Source organism: Numenius arquata, chromosome 6, assembly GCF_964106895.1.
Source record: "Numenius arquata chromosome 6, bNumArq3.hap1.1, whole genome shotgun sequence".
NCBI classification, from domain to species: Eukaryota; Metazoa; Chordata; class Aves; order Charadriiformes; family Scolopacidae; genus Numenius; species Numenius arquata.
The window spans coordinates 47550673-47568624 of record NC_133581.1 but is presented as its reverse complement, the minus strand read 5'-3'; the positions used below and the strand labels follow the sequence as shown (position 1 = coordinate 47568624).

The 17952-nt window shown below is 36.0% G+C and overlaps 1 protein-coding gene across 8 annotated transcripts in view; it reads left to right on the top strand.

The window, feature by feature from the left end:
- Positions 1-17952, top strand: part of GPHN (gephyrin) — a 287559-nt gene that overhangs the window by 227950 nt on the left and 41657 nt on the right. For 6 of the 8 annotated variants that reach the window (XM_074149777.1, XM_074149781.1, XM_074149778.1 and 3 more), the window contains 4 exons: positions 8975-9017; positions 10850-10987; positions 14293-14385; positions 17803-17858. In XM_074149777.1, the coding sequence (XP_074005878.1) occupies positions 8975-9017; positions 10850-10987; positions 14293-14385; positions 17803-17858 (330 nt within the window). Of the gene's footprint in view, positions 1-6557; positions 6621-8974; positions 9018-10849; positions 10988-14292; positions 14386-17802; positions 17859-17952 lie in introns of all 8 variants that reach the window. The other 2 variants (XM_074149776.1, XM_074149774.1) reach the window with 1 other exon arrangement.

Sequence of the window (17952 nt, the reverse complement as noted above, 5' to 3'; positions counted from 1 at the left end):
GAAAGTATGGCAAAACTTCAAGTTACATCAGGAAGGAGAGTGCATTATTGCAATAATCTGATCACAGTATACATTAATATCTTTGATGAATGACATCTTAGATATTCACAATAAAATTATTTTTAAAAAATTCATTAAGAAATGTTACTATATTTGTAGTTTACATACCATTTATTTGTTTACCCACTACTAAATCTTAAATTAGATCCGTTATTAGTTCATACATTCAAAATAGAAGAAAAATTTTACTTAATCCTACAATTTCTCTGTGTATGGTACTCACCTTGTGACTTCTGTCAAATAAAATTATCCCTTCATATTAATGTTTTGCACTTATTCTTTTCTCTACTAATAAGTTCAGCTCAAGCACTAGGTTGATTTACGAAGAACTACTTATCATTCAGAAGAGTGGTAAAAACTGGCATTTTGAATAGCATCTCATTTCATAACAGAGTTTTTGGGTTAAATCTTATCTATTCAACTTATCAAAATTGTAATACATTTTTTCTTGATTTTTATTATGGTAAAATACTTCCCAGCTCTGCATTTATTAGAGAGAGAATAAATAAAATTCGGAGTGTCTATTAGGAGCATAGGCACTAAGAAATTGAATGATAAAATTGCAGCTATTTTCCAGATAATGTTATATATCTTTCTGTGTTCTAAAAAATCAAGTAATTCAGAGTAATTTCTATCCTTCCCCATTTGGAACTTTAAAGTTCTTTGCTTTCTGTTTCAAGACAAGTCTTTTTGTTTCAATTTTAAATGCCCGTCTCTGAATTTTTCCCTTTCTTCTTCTTCCACAAAACAGGGAGACATTTCACCCTGCCTTATGGTAGAGATGTGCAATCCTTTACGAAACAAATTAGATCACATCAGAGAGCTATGAATGTCATTTTCCTTTTGATTGATTATAGTTTAGACTCATGTATTTAATCTACATTTACATTTTCCAAAATCAGTCTTGTCATTTCTCTGGAATTACATCATTTAAGCAAAGGTTTTTTTCCATTTACTTGTGCTGCACCATACCTTGGACTGCCTGGCATCAAAACTGTCTTGATTAGATATAACCATGAGATTTCTAGACAACCACTGCTTTCTTTTTAAATCCATTAGCAAGCTGCTCACCAGCGTACAATGTTTAGTGTCTGTTTGGGTTTTCCTACTTAAATCAGTTTGTTTGAGAAACCAGACATTAGTTTTATTCTGTTACACTAGTAATAACACACAGTGCAATTGCTCGCTAGGTTCAGCTCCCAAAGCAATCTAACTCTTCAGAGTCAGCTTCACTAATAGTATCTGTGGAAAATTAGTCTAGAGTCTGAAATAGTAATAAATTAAAGTAGAGCAAAGCTTCTATTACACTGCTCTTATGGCTTTTGGAGTAATCGATGTAAAATGCTATACGTGTGGTCTAATTTGCATGTATCTCTAGTGGACAGTGTCTGTTTTAACACATGGAAAACAAATTAAATCTACACAGCAGTGTCAGTATCAGTAACATAACAGCTCAAATGCCCCAACTCAAAGGCAGAAACCTAGTTCTTCATACTGTAAGTTCACCATACAGATATTTACTGCTCAGATGGATTCACGGACTGAAGCTTTATTTTCCTTCTAGTTGTTGCTCCGTAGTTTGAATCTTAACTCAAAAGAGCTGTATTCATTTTTATACTTGAAAGTGTAGAAGTCTGAGATTTTGCCTGAATACTGTGTACATCAGTGACTATAGTCAACTCGTCCCTTTGCTTCACAAAGATTTTGTAAAAATAAAATTCCTTCATGTGTATTAGGACGTTTTATGTTGCAGAACCGAACACAACAGAGAAATCTATAAAGAACTAAATAATTCGTCATTCAGGAGAGTTTGAATAATGTTTAGTAAGTAAAATGTGAAGCTAGTTTTTCAACGGGGAGATTAAAATGAAATAGCCTTATCTTGTCTCATGCAGAAGCCCTGCTGAAAATAATTATGATGAAATCATGATACTTCCATGTCAAAGGAAAAATAAGAGTTGCACACATAACATTGATCTGATATTTCCTAAATGTTGTGTTTCACTTCAGTGTCCTAATTTTGCTTGACTATATTTGAATGAAGAATTTATTTTAAAAAATCTGATTTTGAGGGTTGCACCATTCAAGAAAAATAGTTTCCATTTTTGGCAGTAATGTGCAAATTTTGTTGTTTTAATGCTGCATTGAAATTGGCTGTTGGGGTGTCAAGAAATAAAAATATGAAAATAGTTGAAATTTCATTTAAAAGCAAAATACTTAGAATAGAAATGAAACATTTTAAAAAGTCAGCCTTATTAGTATACATCAAGGGTTAGAGATGTACTTGGGGACAAGAATTTCTATACATCACTTACGTATTTTTAGTCCATCTGATTGACAGCAGCTTACAAAGCTGGTGGAGCTGGAATGGACTACAAGATTAAAAAGTCTTAGTGCTGGTCAGATAGGATATAACTCAGGCATCTAGCATATATTTATAAGGGTGATCCAACAGTCAAATTACTGGGGTATGAGATTGTATGAAAATAGGCAAATAAATCCCATTTCTGTGGCAAACGACAAGGACAACAGGAATCCAGGAATCTCTTTGGAAAGAAAATTCATTCTCTCTGCCTTTGTTTACACTATCTACTCCTAAAGCTGGAGAATATTTCCAGGATATTTGGGGATTGATTAAGATTTTTATTCAAACAAAGGATCTTGTTCACAGCTAATAATATAAGTAGTAGAACTTTTGATTTTCCCAAGTGCAGTGTTCCTAGAGATTTCTTTTGTCTTACAAATCCCAATTGGATTCTGTTAGCACAGGTTAGAAATATCTGTTGGAGCTTGTGCACAAATTATTTGGCAATATTTTTTATGTCTTAATTTAATAAGTGCTTTAGCTTACACAAGATGTGTGTCTTCTCGATATTGGGGTATTATAATTAATACTCCTCTGAACGATCCCAGTATGATCTTGAATAAGCCCTGAACTGCCCTTAAAATATCACAGAAACCTGCCATCTTTCCAGTGTTACTCATATGGGATATCTGTATGCTGTCTCATACTCTTAAGAACACAAAATCCAGCTAATTTTTTTCCTCATACAAATGTAAGCATTTCATTAAAATTCCGTGATGAAATAAAACCCACTTCTTTTCTCTTTGCCTCTTTTTATTCTCAACTATCAAGCCTACGCTGCCAGTTTGTAGTAGCAAGTTTGCTTTCCCATTAGCTTTCTGACCAGTGATTTACTATTTTATCTCCTTTTTTGCTGCACATCATCGTTCTTCCTCTTTTCTCATTCAGCGAGGTGTTCAGTTAGCGAGTTTAGTTGATGTGTAAGATTTTGTTTGAACCCTCTTCTGGCGGTAAACTTATTGATTTTGTATCTCCAGGACAACGTCAATTTCCACTGGGAAACAATGACTTAAGGCATCTTATTTGCATCCCAGAAAACTGCCCTTTGCCTTTTCATTTCATTTTGTTCCAAATATTGGGTGATATCTCTTTTTTTTTTTTTTTTTTTTTTTTTTTTTATACTGCTCCTGTAAAAGGAACTGATTAAGTGGTAAAAATCTGCTCCTAAAATTATTTTGACTTCAAATGATTTTATGCTTATTTCTTCCCACTGACTCCAGATGAGTAATTCTGTGTGTAGACTACTACATTATTCAAATTTAAATTTTGGTGAGATGAATCCCACCAACAGTGCTACTCCTTTTTAAAAATGTGTTTATGTGTAATGTCTGCTGCTGTCGAATTCCTTGAACTCACTTTCCTTTCCCTTTCAGAGGTGTTCCTGGTACAAGAAAAAATTATTCTGTAGTTTTGAACTGACTTTAGTCATAATCCCGATGGCCAAACCTTGCACATTTAGCTTAGCGTAAAAGTGCTGTTTGAATAAGAGTGCGTTCCTGAAATAGGAAGATTGCATCTTGCAATAGGATTATTTAGTCCTCAAATAGTTTGTTAAATGTTTTGTGAAGTACACAATTCCAGATATACTTTTCCTTGAAATTTCTTTAACAATCTCATTTTTACATTCCATATTAATTCAATCAAAGCAATAGTCTCTGTTCTTCAGATTAGATTTACATTTTTTTTAATGAAACCAACCAATGCATTTCATTACCTTTTTCAATTTGCTCCTAGTTTAACCTTATGTATATTGCTTAGAATAACAGGCCAAATCAGTTTTTACACAATTATTACACCAGCTTGAGACATTGTTATTCATGGTTTAGTTTTAATTTATGTATTTCTTTACAGATACTGATTAATGTATGTTGCACTCGGGGGGGGGGAAGTAGTTTAGGCAAGAAACACCGTGCAAGCCCCTACAGTTATAAATCCGACTGCGTGTGACTTGAAATCTAGTTAAACCAGGCAGGTATTTCAGAAACCATTCCTGTGCACAGAGTGTATTGTTCAGAACTCAGATCACGTAATTACTAATAAATCATAAGTAGAAAAAAGCGGCGGCAGCATCACACTTTCCCACATCACACAGAATAAATTGTCTTCATAAAACTGCTGAAGTTTCAAGGAGATATTATATGAGTTATGCACTTTCTCACCCACAGTAAGTTGTAGTGGGTGCGATACCTCATAAGCCGTCCTGCCCAGTGTTTATGAGACAGGTAGAGGAAGAGAGTTCTTAAATTGTTAACGGCTGCTGTGCTTTGCATACCCTGCTTCCTTCATTACAGCTTGGCGAACTCATTCCCTTTGCTGTACCTTAGTCCTCTGTGTCTGTATGTATGTTTGGGTTTCTGCTGGTGGTTCCACATTCTGCATGCCTTCCTAAAAGCGGAGCAATGTGCTTTCCCATAAATGGCAAAGATTATGGGTTAGCCTCCTACAGGCTCTGCGTTCCTGAGAAATGGGCTCTTTCCATTGGTGATAACTCATGTTTTGATGTCATTGTTCTGAATTGTTCTTCATGTTGTAAAATTGAGTGGAAACGTACTCCCGTAAGAGTTAGCTTTTCATATTGGGCTGGAACCTCTTCATCTCTGTGTAGCAATTTGTTTTATTATAACCAGTGGCTTTTAATTGTACCTCCCATAATGAAGAGCTGACTTAATACTCTGTGCTAATCTTGTTATGACTTTGAAAAGGTAAGTAATTTCTCTAACCATTCCTAAAAGTCATTGTGAAGTGTTAAAGGGATTTTCAATTTTTTTTTTGTCTTTATTTTTCACATTAATTTTTCTCTTGGAGCATGAACTATTCTTTGTGTCTTTTTCTATTTTTCTTGTAAAAAATTTTTTGTGGACTGATTTTTATTTGCAGCAAAACATATCATATAGATTTAAATAAATCAAATTTAGTACAGTCATGTATTTCATTTTTCAGACCAGTCACGATTGATAGTTAGAAATTGGCAGCAGGACTTTTTATTTTACCATTCCCGTAATTTATTTTTGAGTACTTTATTTCACATTATATTTACTGCTTCAGCTTATGGGAGAAAAGCTTACTCTGCATTCCAGCGTGATGAAATTGTATCTTAAAGAACATAAAATCCACTTTGCTTAAAAAACAGAATAATGTGAATTGAATGCTTTGGGTTTGGTTACATTCTGCCTGAACTACGCAGGGGAATGGTACTGGCTGGTAGCCCGCTGTATCTTCTGCCAAGGTATATTGTGAGCCAAGAGGCTGTAGAATGGACAAACAATAAATCTATGCTTTCCCTGTGAAAGGAGAGACAGACATAGGTTGTTATTTCTGTAACAACCTGTGAATGAGAAGAATTATAGTAAGAGAAGATCTAATCACTAAAGAACTAATCACTCGCCCCGCTCAGTCGTGGTACTATATGCATTGTAATATGGATTCTTTACTTAGCAGTAGCTGTGAAAAGAATAGAGATTTTTCATAAACGTCATAAATAACAAAGTAGTAAAACATTAATATGACAAACAATGAATATGATAAAAGGCACTTAAAGCACATGACCCATTTATACATAGTTCCATTGCTGCTAAAACTGCATGTGTTAGAAAACTGGTGGGTTTTATTCAAAATCATATACCGCAATTTTGTTTAAAAATAACATTTAGGGTATCAATGTGCAATTCATATTAAACAAAGAGAAGTATTATGTAATAATTTTGATGTCAGCTATGTTAAAACATGGTTTGTATTCTGCAGCTGTGAGCATAGGTTGGGAAAAGATCAAGCCTAGCTGATCAAGCCTTTTATTTTATTAGCGTGGATTCCTCTTTCACAGCTGCTTTTAAAATTTGTGGGAAGCAAATTATTTCTCATACTGCATATGTTGCCCATCAGGTGAGTGATAATATGGAAAATATAGGCTGGGTGTAAGAAATCAAAAAGTATCTTTAAAGTCCTCTGTGTGCACAGAATTAAAAAATTGACCTGTGAGAGGCTGTGTGTGAAGCCAGCTGTCTTTTGTTACCATTGTCATTTGGATGCTGTAAGAGCAAAACTTTGTCAGCACGTTTTTTATATTAGAAGATTTGATCTGCAAATCTCAGCTGCTCTGTTCATTATAAATCTCTTGTTTTTGTCCATACACTAGCTCCACTATAGGTTGGAAGGGCTTAAAGATGAACTGAGGAGGAATAGAGGCTACAACTCGAGAGTAACTATTACTGCTCAAAGGAGCTGTTTTCCATTCGCAAACATTGCTTTGCGCTATGGGTTTGGGCTCCTTCTGTTCCTCCACTTTGTTGAAGACTCTCTCTTGACTTCCATTTTACTTCTTTAGCACTGTCTTTGTCTGCTAACATTTTTCCTCCTTCTCTAGTAGCTTTTATCTGTGTCCTTTGGATCACATATTTTACTTAGTTTGTTTTAGTAGATTGTTTCAGATGTTTGTGTTTTGTATTTTTGGTTTTTTGCCTTTTTCTTTAGGACTACGTTATCTCACTGAGTTTCATTCCACAGTTTGCTGAATCGCTTGGTTATTTTGCAGCAGGCCCATTCCTCATTTTCTCTTTTCATATGGTTTTCAGTGAGAAATAAGAGAGCCTCTTCCATTTAAACAGTAGTCTTACACACATAGGCCCATGTCTCTTTTTGCACACACCATCTTCTGCCTTGCCACGTCCATCCTGCTTCTCTCTCTCAATCTGTGCCTCTCTCTCTTTTGTGCTTTCTTTCCTACCATTATACCATATTTTTGGTCCAGAATTGTCCTTTGGTAAATTATAGGAAAATACTTACTTATTCCAAAGAGAGTTCCTGTCATGCCTTTGAAATCTGGTAAAACAACTCTGGGCCAAATTCGGGCATCATTAATATTTTGTTTGCAGATTTCTTGTATAGTACTTTTGGTGGGAAGGAGGGAGGGTTTGGGGTTTTTCTGTTTGTTTTTTTTTAAACAACAGTTTTTTTCAGGGAAGGACACCATAACCCACTCTAAGTTGCAACATTACTTTCCATAAGTTATTCCATTACTATAAGTAGACTGTGTCGCGCTGTAGAATCCAATTTTTTTATGTGAATATACATTTGGGGCAAGCTGCTGTGGAACAGAAGAAAGAGGTTTAGAAGTTGGGGCACAGTTGTTTTCAGCTTTAAATGGTTGTTCTTTCTGAAGACAGGTTGAGTGTGTATTATTCTTCATCAATTGTTAGATCATACATATTCACTTTCTAGGCAATTTTTCTGTGACTGCAAATTGAAACTGTAGTCTGAAAGATAATCTGGATTCATTCCACTTTTTCAGCAGAGATTAATGTTCTGCAGGGAACTTACGTCCTCAGCGTCACCTGTGCTATTCCACGTCTTTCACCACATGTACACGGTTTTACCTTATTAGTCCTCTAGCTGAAATTTAGCAATACATCTGTCACTAAAGTTAAAAAGAAAAGAATTCCATTTATACTCTCTCAGAGGTTCGTCTTCCTGTGAAGTTTACTTTAGCTGGGGTTTTGTCCACACAAAAAGATTTTTATTCAAATGTTACCAGTTCAGTCAGAACTGCCAGAAGATAGACTGACTGCTTTTCAAATTATTTCACCTAAAAACTTAGAGCTTCAGTGTTACCAGATGATGTACTGCCTTTTCAAACCTGAGAAGAATTAACAAGAGCTGATGCGTCAGTATAAATAAAGTTTAAACTGTGTTGTGTTTACAGGACTGATACTCTTCTGAAAAACAATTCTTTTTTAAATCTACATGGTAAACAGACGGAACTCTAAATACCCAGTGTTACTAGAATATTAGACCAGTGTGAATCCTCCAGTTTCCCTGGGGTCAGACTAATATTTCTGGAATAATACAGTGGCAGCTAAGCATCTAGGAAGAGGGTTTGTTGAGAAACCAGTTGTCATTCTCACACACTTTATAAAGTAGAATTGCAATGTAAAATTCATACAGAACACAGCATTTCTTTTAACCAAACAGAAACAACTGAGTAAATTTATCTGGCTCCAGCCAGGAGCTGGTTATATAATTGTGAGTTGTTTATACAATTGCAAAGAAGTCTTATTATTAAATATCTTCAGAATCAACACAATCTAAATTTAGTATTTTAAATTCTTTCTATAATATCTGAAAATATCAATAGTAGAATTTTAAAGCAAGTCATGATAATATAGTTATGTTAGTATTTTTTGTAATCATAAAACAGGACCTAGATTCAGAGTAACTGTAATTACAATTATATAAGAAAATGTGGGGTTTCTGTTTAAAAAACGGAGCTTAACATGTGATTTTAACCACTGTGTTCTTTGATTTTCACTCTATTACTGTCCTTAGGCCATCTTGTTTCTTATTGGGGAGGTGTGGAATCAAGTTGCTTGAATCAGATTCTGACCATCAGCTACTACCCTTCTGCTTAAATACACTTACCTCATGTAGAGTATGTAAAAATGTTGCTGAAAACATGTATAGCCTCTGTCTTAGATCCCAGGAGCTTGCCCATTATATCTCTCTATTTTGCATTCTTGTTAACTTCTGTAGCTTACAGACTTTGTGCTCTCTCTGCAGGTCCAGTCTAGGTGCAGCAGCAAGGAGAACATCCTCAGAGCAAGTAAGTACTGAAACTTCATAGCTCTATTGAGAAACTAAGACTGCTCAGAAGACAGCAAACAATAGTCGGACAAGAAGAGAAGGATATGGTTGGGACATAAGTGGTTTGCAGAAGAAATTTAATAAATGAAGACAATTAAATTCAGTCCAAAGAGAAAATAAAAGTGTAAATAGCTCATAGTGTTCATGTATTAATGTATAGTTGATTATTAATTTTTTCTTCCAAGTTGTTCTTCTAATGACATGGAGGTCAGGTTGTCTGTGGTGATGTATTGTTGGAAGTAATCATGTGTGTGCAAGTTTTATGGGCAAAAAGAATCAATACTTGAAGGCAATGAAAATGGAAATTCTCGAGTTGAATATATATGATTTTTATTGTCATACCTGAACGTGAAATTGAATGTTGGGGTACATCAAACCAAAGCAAAAAATGCAAAAATGCAAAGGTTAAGAATTCAGATTTAATCCAAATGACCCGTTCTTTAATTTGCACAATGCCTTTCCTTTGTTTTATGTCAGTCTTTCCTAGTCCTCAAATTTTAATTTGATCCACCCTATGTGTGTGTGTGTATGTGTATATATATATATATATATTTATATATATAGCAACAGGAAGTTGTTTTGGTGATAAGAGAGAAGGCTGTCAGGAATTTTCTGCCCTATGCAACCAATTGACTTACCTGTTTCAAAGCTAGAGGATTATTTTATCATACAAAATTTTGCTTAATGTAAATAGTTATTTTTAGAGCCACCTGACATTTGACATCAGTGAAAGACAACTTGGGAAAGTCTGAGTTGTTGTTTAATGTCGTTTACTTGTAATTAAAAAGTGCCACTTAGTAATTCTAGAATTAAAAAAAATCATTATTAGTTTGTCTCCAGGTCTGTTTAAATATATGATACCTCTAAAAGAAGAGTTAGCATCTGTTTGTAGGAAGAAATAGGGAGGGAGAAGGGTTAGTGGTTACACATGCATCTTTCTTCCTTTATTCATTAAGTTTATTCATGCTAGTGTTAAAGCTGAAGGAGCTCTGTTTTTGAGTATGTATTTTCTTGGCTTCTCTTGCAGAATAATGGGTGTTACTTTTGGTGTTGGAACAAAATTGTCAGAGATTAGGGGATTTTTATCTATTTTCAAAAAACTATGTTGACAAACATATTTATCAGTAGATTTTAACAGAGCCTTTGACTTAAGCAAATGACGTGTAGTGGACACAGACTTCCAAATCTGAAGATAGTACTCTGGGCACCATTCAAAGCCTCTGAATTCATTCACATTTTAAGGGTTGAAGATGTGAAATACTGGTTTCTGAAGTAGCTAACTGAGTTTTAGGTAGCAGTAAAACAAACATAAAAGCATCTAACGGCTGTAGCATTGGCTGTAGCATAAAGGTTGTTTGCTGCCGCACAGTTCCCCCACCTTTCACTGTTGTGACATATTTTTCCCTAGCATCTTCCTTCATTTTATTCCAACCTTTCCTTTTAAGAAAATAGTTTCTTAATTTACAGTGTCAGGAAAAAGTCTTTAGCATACATTGTATGGAGTCTGCTGGACCTGCAGGAATTATGGTGCTACTAAGCAGGGTTTAACTGATCCTTTTATGCTCATCAAGATTTCTGGTCTGTTTTTCATGACAAGTAAGGATATGCCCGTTTGTGAACTTTTTCAACTGTAAACTGCATTTTGTTTTAAATCTATCTTTTGATTCTAGTTGAATACAGTGTCTTCCCAGTGTCTGACATAAATGCTCGAAAGTGATGACTAATTTAACTTGCCCCAAAGTGCCATCTACACATTGTAGCATTCATAAACTTGGTGCTTTCTTGTTGCAGGTCACAGTGCTGTTGACATTACCAAGGTAGCAAGAAGACACCGCATGTCTCCATTCCCATTGACATCTATGGACAAAGCCTTCATCACAGTTCTGGAGATGACCCCAGTGCTTGGAACAGAAATCATCAATTACAGAGGTATTTTAAGTTGGATTCTTTTTGAGGATTACAGTAATTACTTCTTTATTTTACAACCTTAAGCACTTGCTCTTTTATTTATGTTATGAGGTGTCTGAGACAGTACCTTCTCCAGGTGAAACTGCTTTAGGAAATGCCAGTAATAGGAGCAGAAGTCTCCTTTCAAAGTCAGGAGAATGTCAGTTGAGCTCAGTGCTGCTCCCTGAAGGAATCTGTAATGGAACTCTAATTGAAAATATAAATGAATTTTCTTATGATCTGTGTTATATGCAACAAAGCTAGAACTTAGAAACCGCAATTTGCCTCAGTGGTTAATTTAACACTGGACTTTTGTAGATGCCAAGTATCTCCAAGTTGTACTGTGACCGTTTACTCTGTTCTCTTACTGTGGGAGATTCTCACTAAACCCCCTTTCCAATCTGAGATTAATGATCAAATCAAAGTGATTATCGATTCCAGGTCACTTTTCTCAATGTCCGTATCTTTAAGAGTTCATCTCAGTCTGTTTTCCCAGATCCTGCTTGGCCTACTAGTCATTCCAGAATTTGCCTCCTCTTCTCATAAATGCTGTCAGTTAAATGTCTTTGCTAAGACAGCCCTTTGTGCCGCAGTGTTAGGTGCGGTTAGTCCAAATAGATGCTATGTGTACAACACTGACCTCCTGAAATAAAGGATGAAACTCCAGCATGTACCTCCCTGAAAAATAAGCACAGCATATGTTTATTTTGCTATATAAGGTACTGTTAAGGTACTATAGCATTATTTTTCCTTTTTAGAATGTATAGATCATTTAGCCTCTTCCATATTAAATAACAAAAAAAAAGGAAAGTCCTACAACCTTTTAGAGAAGTGTCATAAACCAAAGGCATGTGAAGCATCTTTCCCACCTGCCATCATCAATATCTGGAATGAAGCCCCCAATTAGCCTTCTGTTCCAGCTAAATGCAGTTACCTGAACATTGCTCACTGGATATATAAGGTTAAGTTTTTAGACAGCATGATAATGATAATTCTCTGAAACTAAGTAGAGGCAGAAGTTTAATTGATACTAAAGGTACGCAGAGTAATCAATCCACACTTCGTGAGAACAGAGCAGTTTTTCTGATCTAGTCCAAGAGCCCTGTAACTTCTGTAGAGATTGGACTTTTTTTTCCACTGCTTATTCATTTTGAACTAGCTGATTATTTTGATAGCATTGCCCTTTCATAGCACAGTGAAGTGCCACCAGGGCAATATTTTCAAAATGGGAGCAAATCCATCACTTCTAGTACAATACCTGTCTCACATCCCAGTACTAATACCCTGAGAAATCAAAATTCTTCACAGAACTGTACCAGTTTCACCAGCTCAGCCTTAGAAAATAGCCAAATTTGAAAAGTGAGTTTAATGTAATTCTCCACTTTGTGTTAGAATGAGAAAGCTATGGCTATCACAAGGGGCAGATTGATGACATCAAAATATTTCAGAACATCTTTTTTGAATTACAATTAATCAAACAGTGCATTTCTAAAATAATTGCTCAAATAAGGGAGAGTACAGAAGTACTTCAGATTGTCCTTTGGTTGCTGACTTGCTTCATTTTACATGCCTAAGGCTTCAGCAAATAATTCTTACATTTTTCTCCCCGTAATGAAATTCATTCCTGCTACTGGCTGGCCGTATATTCCCTTCAGATATTGCATGGCAGAATGCCAGGAACATACTGTTCAACTGCGCTCTAATTGGTGTGATTTTGCATGCAGACAAGAAGTAAAATGAAGACACAACACGCCTGCTAAAATTAGAAGCATTGCTTTTGTATGAGATTTTGTGCGTCTATGAACAGAGGGTGTTTTTACTAGGCCTTTGATAGCTGCTTTTTCTATGCTATAATTTAAATGTCTGTGTCTGCGGTCTTTTTTTCAGTGCAAGTGTACAAGCTTTCATGAGCTTTCTAATAACTTCTATATTGTGTATCACAGTGATAGGCAGTGATGCGCAGACATAAATAGCCATCACAAAGGTGCTTTTCAAGTTGCTTTAACAGGTTTTATCAGTATTTTCATGGCAAGACCTATTTCAGAAATACAACGTAAGTGTTCATCTCAGGCTGAAATTTTATACATATGGATGTGAGCACAATGTTATTATAGTTATTATAATTAATTACTAACTAAATCACTTTGTGCTAATAAGTAAAATATAATCTCAGTTATAATACCACTTCACTGGAGCTGAACATTTTCAAATCAAGCAGGTGCACTTTTTAACATCCCATCCATTTAGCGTGCAACGTTAGGTCTTCTGCCTTCCCAGCAAATCCAGAACCACATTGATTTCCCTATCTGTAAAACAAGAAACACACTTTATGTGCGTCTCTCTTTTTTGATCTGAAAGATCATAATCTATAAAGTGCATATCCATGCACATTCTTCTGGCAGAAGTAGTCACGCATCCTCTCATTCCTTCATAATTCCAGCTGGATATTGCCTTCCTGTGCCACAATGCACCCCTAAGAGCGGTGGCCTCTATTAGGAGATGAGCTCCTCTTCTTCTACTTAGACATACTGGAATCAATCCGATCTCAGTAGTTCTGACCCATGTTCTCCTTCGCAGTCCATCTAATCACACGTGTAATAAATCATCTTTCTCACTCTGCCACTGTATGAAGGGATAAGATACGTATGTTCCACTCTGTTCCACATCATACTAAAAACAAACTTTTGCTGGTGCCGTAAAAGCAAACCAGTAGCACTCACTCGACTGAGGGTGAAGTAATTCATACCAGGCTCTACAGGGAGGCTGAGCCAAATTACAGCTCATCAGTTATAGTTGCTAAGTGAAGGGAAAGAGTATGTTTGAAACAGCTATTAAAATATTTAGAACTATAACAGCGTAAATTTACATAAATAATCCTGACACTTATGTGCACTCACCCTCCATTAAGCAGAAATTCTCTCAGCAATTAGGCAAAGCTAATCTATTGCAAAACTTCTCTAGCCCTCTAGGCTCAATCCATCAACTCTCACCTTTTGCACACTTTTGAAATGTTATTTTAAAAGTTTTTTTAAAAAGAATTTTTTTTTAAATTGAAATACAGGAGAGCATGTATTTTTAAGAGATTTCAGGAGAAAACCAAATCTTTTATCAATACTTTCCGACTCCAATCTTTTTTCATTTATGTAGAGGCAGAAATCAAAAATCTGAGAGATCTATTCATGTCACATACACATACACTTCATCTATCGGAGCACACTGCTGTTCACTTCTTTTTCCCTTTCACTAGCTGTAATGACACGGAGCATCATCTTTTTTCTCTTTTCTAGATGGAATGGGCCGAGTCCTTGCTCAAGATGTATATGCAAAAGATAATCTACCACCATTTCCAGCATCAGTAAAAGACGGCTACGCTGTCAGAGGTAAACACTCACTTTGTAGACATGCAGTATAGTGTCTGTAAAACCACTTTATAGCCTGTTAGGTCACCTATTTTGGATCCGATAGTGGTTATTTTGGTTGAGATGTGATTCAGATCATTGCTGAAGTCACAGTTATGTAGAATGCAGCTGACTTGAAGGAAGATCATAAAGTTTAATTCAGATCTTTTGACTGGATACATACGTACATGAGCGAATGTACATCCATGTGTGCTCATAGAGATGCACCTCTGTTGCTAGTGAGTTTCTTGGAAACATAAAGAGTTCAAGAGAGTAACAGAACATCTGCTTCTGAATGACAGAAATTCTATTCCTCTGTTGTTGATTTAATCAGGAATTTCTTACATACTTGTTACTTTGTTGAATTGTCACAGATCCAGCATCCTACTTGTGAATTATTTTATGATTGCATTAACGAATTTTCAAAAATACATATCAGAATGTACTCTTGTGGACACACCTCAAAAGAAAAACTCATTTTTATTTTGAAAATATTGCAGTTGCTGTATATAAAAAGTCATGTATAAGCATGACTTTATGGAGCAAGCAGTGAGTGGTTTCGCAGGAGACCTGAATCCATCCTCTACTTTGCCACTAGGTGCTGCATGATTTCGAGCAAGTTGCTTCTCTGTGCATCAGTTTTTCCCTTTGTAAAGACTAATCATATTCACATCAGATATCTATGGTGGAAAATGAAAATATATATGATTGAACATTATGCTAGTAGTGATTTCATTGTGGTAAGAGTCGAATCATCATAAGACCATGTTGAAACTTGGACACAATAGCCAATTTTCTTCTAGGGACATTAAAGTATCTTTTTTGTTACTGGCAGCTGAAACAATGGAAAGCAACTGTCCATGAAATAGACTGTCTGCAAACCCAGGCAATGAATGTAGTCCAATAGTTTTCTCACGGATTTGATATAAAAATAAACTTCCAGGTCTACAAGAGGAGCTTCACTGCAGCTGTCTGTCATCTATGTGTGCAAGAGGCAGGCAGACCAAAATGACCAGTAATAGTGGCAAGGGAGCGTAGATGTAGCCAGAGAAATACAGGTAACGTAAGCTGAGAAAAGCTGAGAGGGGAAGCTCTGAGTAGAATGCTGACTGACAAGGGCCTTGGGATTAAGCACGTGCTACCTGGTTGCTACAAGGGAAGGGAAAGCACAAGTGCAATATCAGTAAACACACAGAATGAACAGAATGATCATTAACGCTGTCTTCAACAATTTCTGTCAGAACCAACACACAGGACTCTAATTTTGGTGGTGGATTCAAATAGAGTAACAGTAAGGTACTTGAATGTGTGCAGAGGAGAGCAACAAGGCTGGTGAAAGGGCCAGAAGGAATGTCCTATACGGAGTGGCTAAGGACTTTGGGCTTCTCTAGTTTGGAGAAAAGGAGGCTGAGGGGTGACCTTATTGCTGAGGAGGGGAAGAGGAGAGGGAGGTGCTGAGCTCTTCTCCCTGGTATCCAGGGATAGGACACGTGGGAATGGTTCAAAGTTGCACCGGGGGAGGTTTAGATTGGACATTAGGAAGCATTTCTTTACTGAGAGGGTGGTCAAACACTGGAAGAAGTTTCCTAGAGAGGTGGTTGATGTCCTAAGCCTCTTGGTGTTTAAGAGGCACTTGCTTAATAATTTGCTTTAACTTTTGAGTCAGCCCTGAAGTGGTCAGGCTGTTGAACTAGATAATCGTTGTAGGTCCCTTCCAACTCAAATAGTCTAGTCTAGTCTAGTCTAGTCTATTCTGTTCTAAATTATTCTTGTAGAGCTGTTGTCTCAGGGTATGAGAAACAAAGCTTGTAGGCAGAGATTATATTGACTACATTAGCAGATACCTTTTACAAAAAAATAAAGGATTAGCTTTCAGTCACATAAACGTGTCTGCCCAAAACCTTGTCCACCTTTTCAAGCTATATCAGTTGTACATCACCTATAACCTTTGTCTTCATATCATTATTAATGGGAGAATAAAATTAATTCTGTAGCATTTTATCAGGTTTAAAATAATTTAGCCATTAGGGATTTTTTCTCCTCTTTTGCGGGATCATCCCAGTGCATTTTTTTTCAGTGAAGGACTGACAACTGTATTCAGTAGTATTATATGCATTATTCAAAGACAAGTAGTTCAAGAGTCCTTTTCCACTTTCTTATTTTAGAGTTTGTTCTTAAGATCATGGATGATGCTGTTTGGTTGGCTTTTAAAGTTAAGTTAATCATTAATTTTCAAACATAACTAAGTACCATAGATCATCATCTGCAGAGTTGCAGCTGATATATGAGTACAAATGTGATAAATCATTAGAGAGACTGAATGGGCATCCTTCCTGAAAGCAATTCTTCTCAATGTGATGAGGTTATCTAGCTGTATATTCAGAACTTTTGAAATAAAACAGACGGTATTAAGATAAAGATTGTCACTGATTAGACTTTATTTCTGGGAAATCAGCTTTTGATAGTTACAAATTTAAAAATATAAAAAGACGTATTAAATGTGATCCAGTTTGTCTGAGTACTCTGGACAGCATGCCTGGGGTGCTGGGACAGGCAGAGTTGTTTGCCCTCCATACATGCGTTACACCATGGTAGAGCCTATGGTACCACTAGTGCAACTTGCCAGAAGACCTTTGAGGCAGGCAGAAGCTTAAACTTCATTAGTAATGGTGCCTTTGCTGTCCCTGTGAAAATACAGATTTGGCTAAATGACAAGTCCTGGAGACTTTGAGTTTGTTAAATCCATGATCTCTGACTTTTAATTTTCAGAATGGCTCCAGTGAAATGTATAAGGTAACTAGTTCGGTACTACCTCCTAAAATTACAAAAAGGAACAGAACCCAGACTTTTAACGTGGCAGTCCAAACTGCATTATCTCGGCCCTAGTGCTCTTCAGAAAATGTCAAACCGCTATGGTCATCTACGCAGTCTGTAACCGCTGCACGCAATTGTCCACATTTGCCTCCAAAGGCAGAGACAGAGTCTAGAAATGTCAATATTCCATTGGTGTCTAGTAAAAAGGTATGTAATACACTTACAAAATATGTGATTCTCCTGTGTTAGTTTCATGTGATAGATTTGCTCGTGGTGGACATTTTTATAAAAATAATCTCATGAACACTCTTAAATCTTTGTTATTAACATAATTCCTCCTAATCTTCTACTTGCTCCCATATTGCCCCAAAATTTTCAGTTTAAAGTACTACAGAACCTGTAATTTTCAAAATAATAAATACAGCTTAAAAGGACCTAAAATTTTTGCAAAACTTCTATAACGTTTGTCATGTTGACACTGAAGAACTGAATCTTAGGTCAGTCTTTGGTTCTCCTGTTCTTAATTTCTAATGCCATCATTTGTTTTGGTTCAGCCTTTACCACTTGTATTGTCTGCCTTAACAGCTGCTGATGGCCCAGGAGATCGATTCATCATAGGGGAATCCCAGGCTGGTGAGCAGGTGAGCACAATTTATCTTCTCTTTCTTTTTTTTTTTTTTAATGTATTTTTTGGTAAGATAATGCTTTGTATTTTTACAAGCCTTCCCAGTGCTC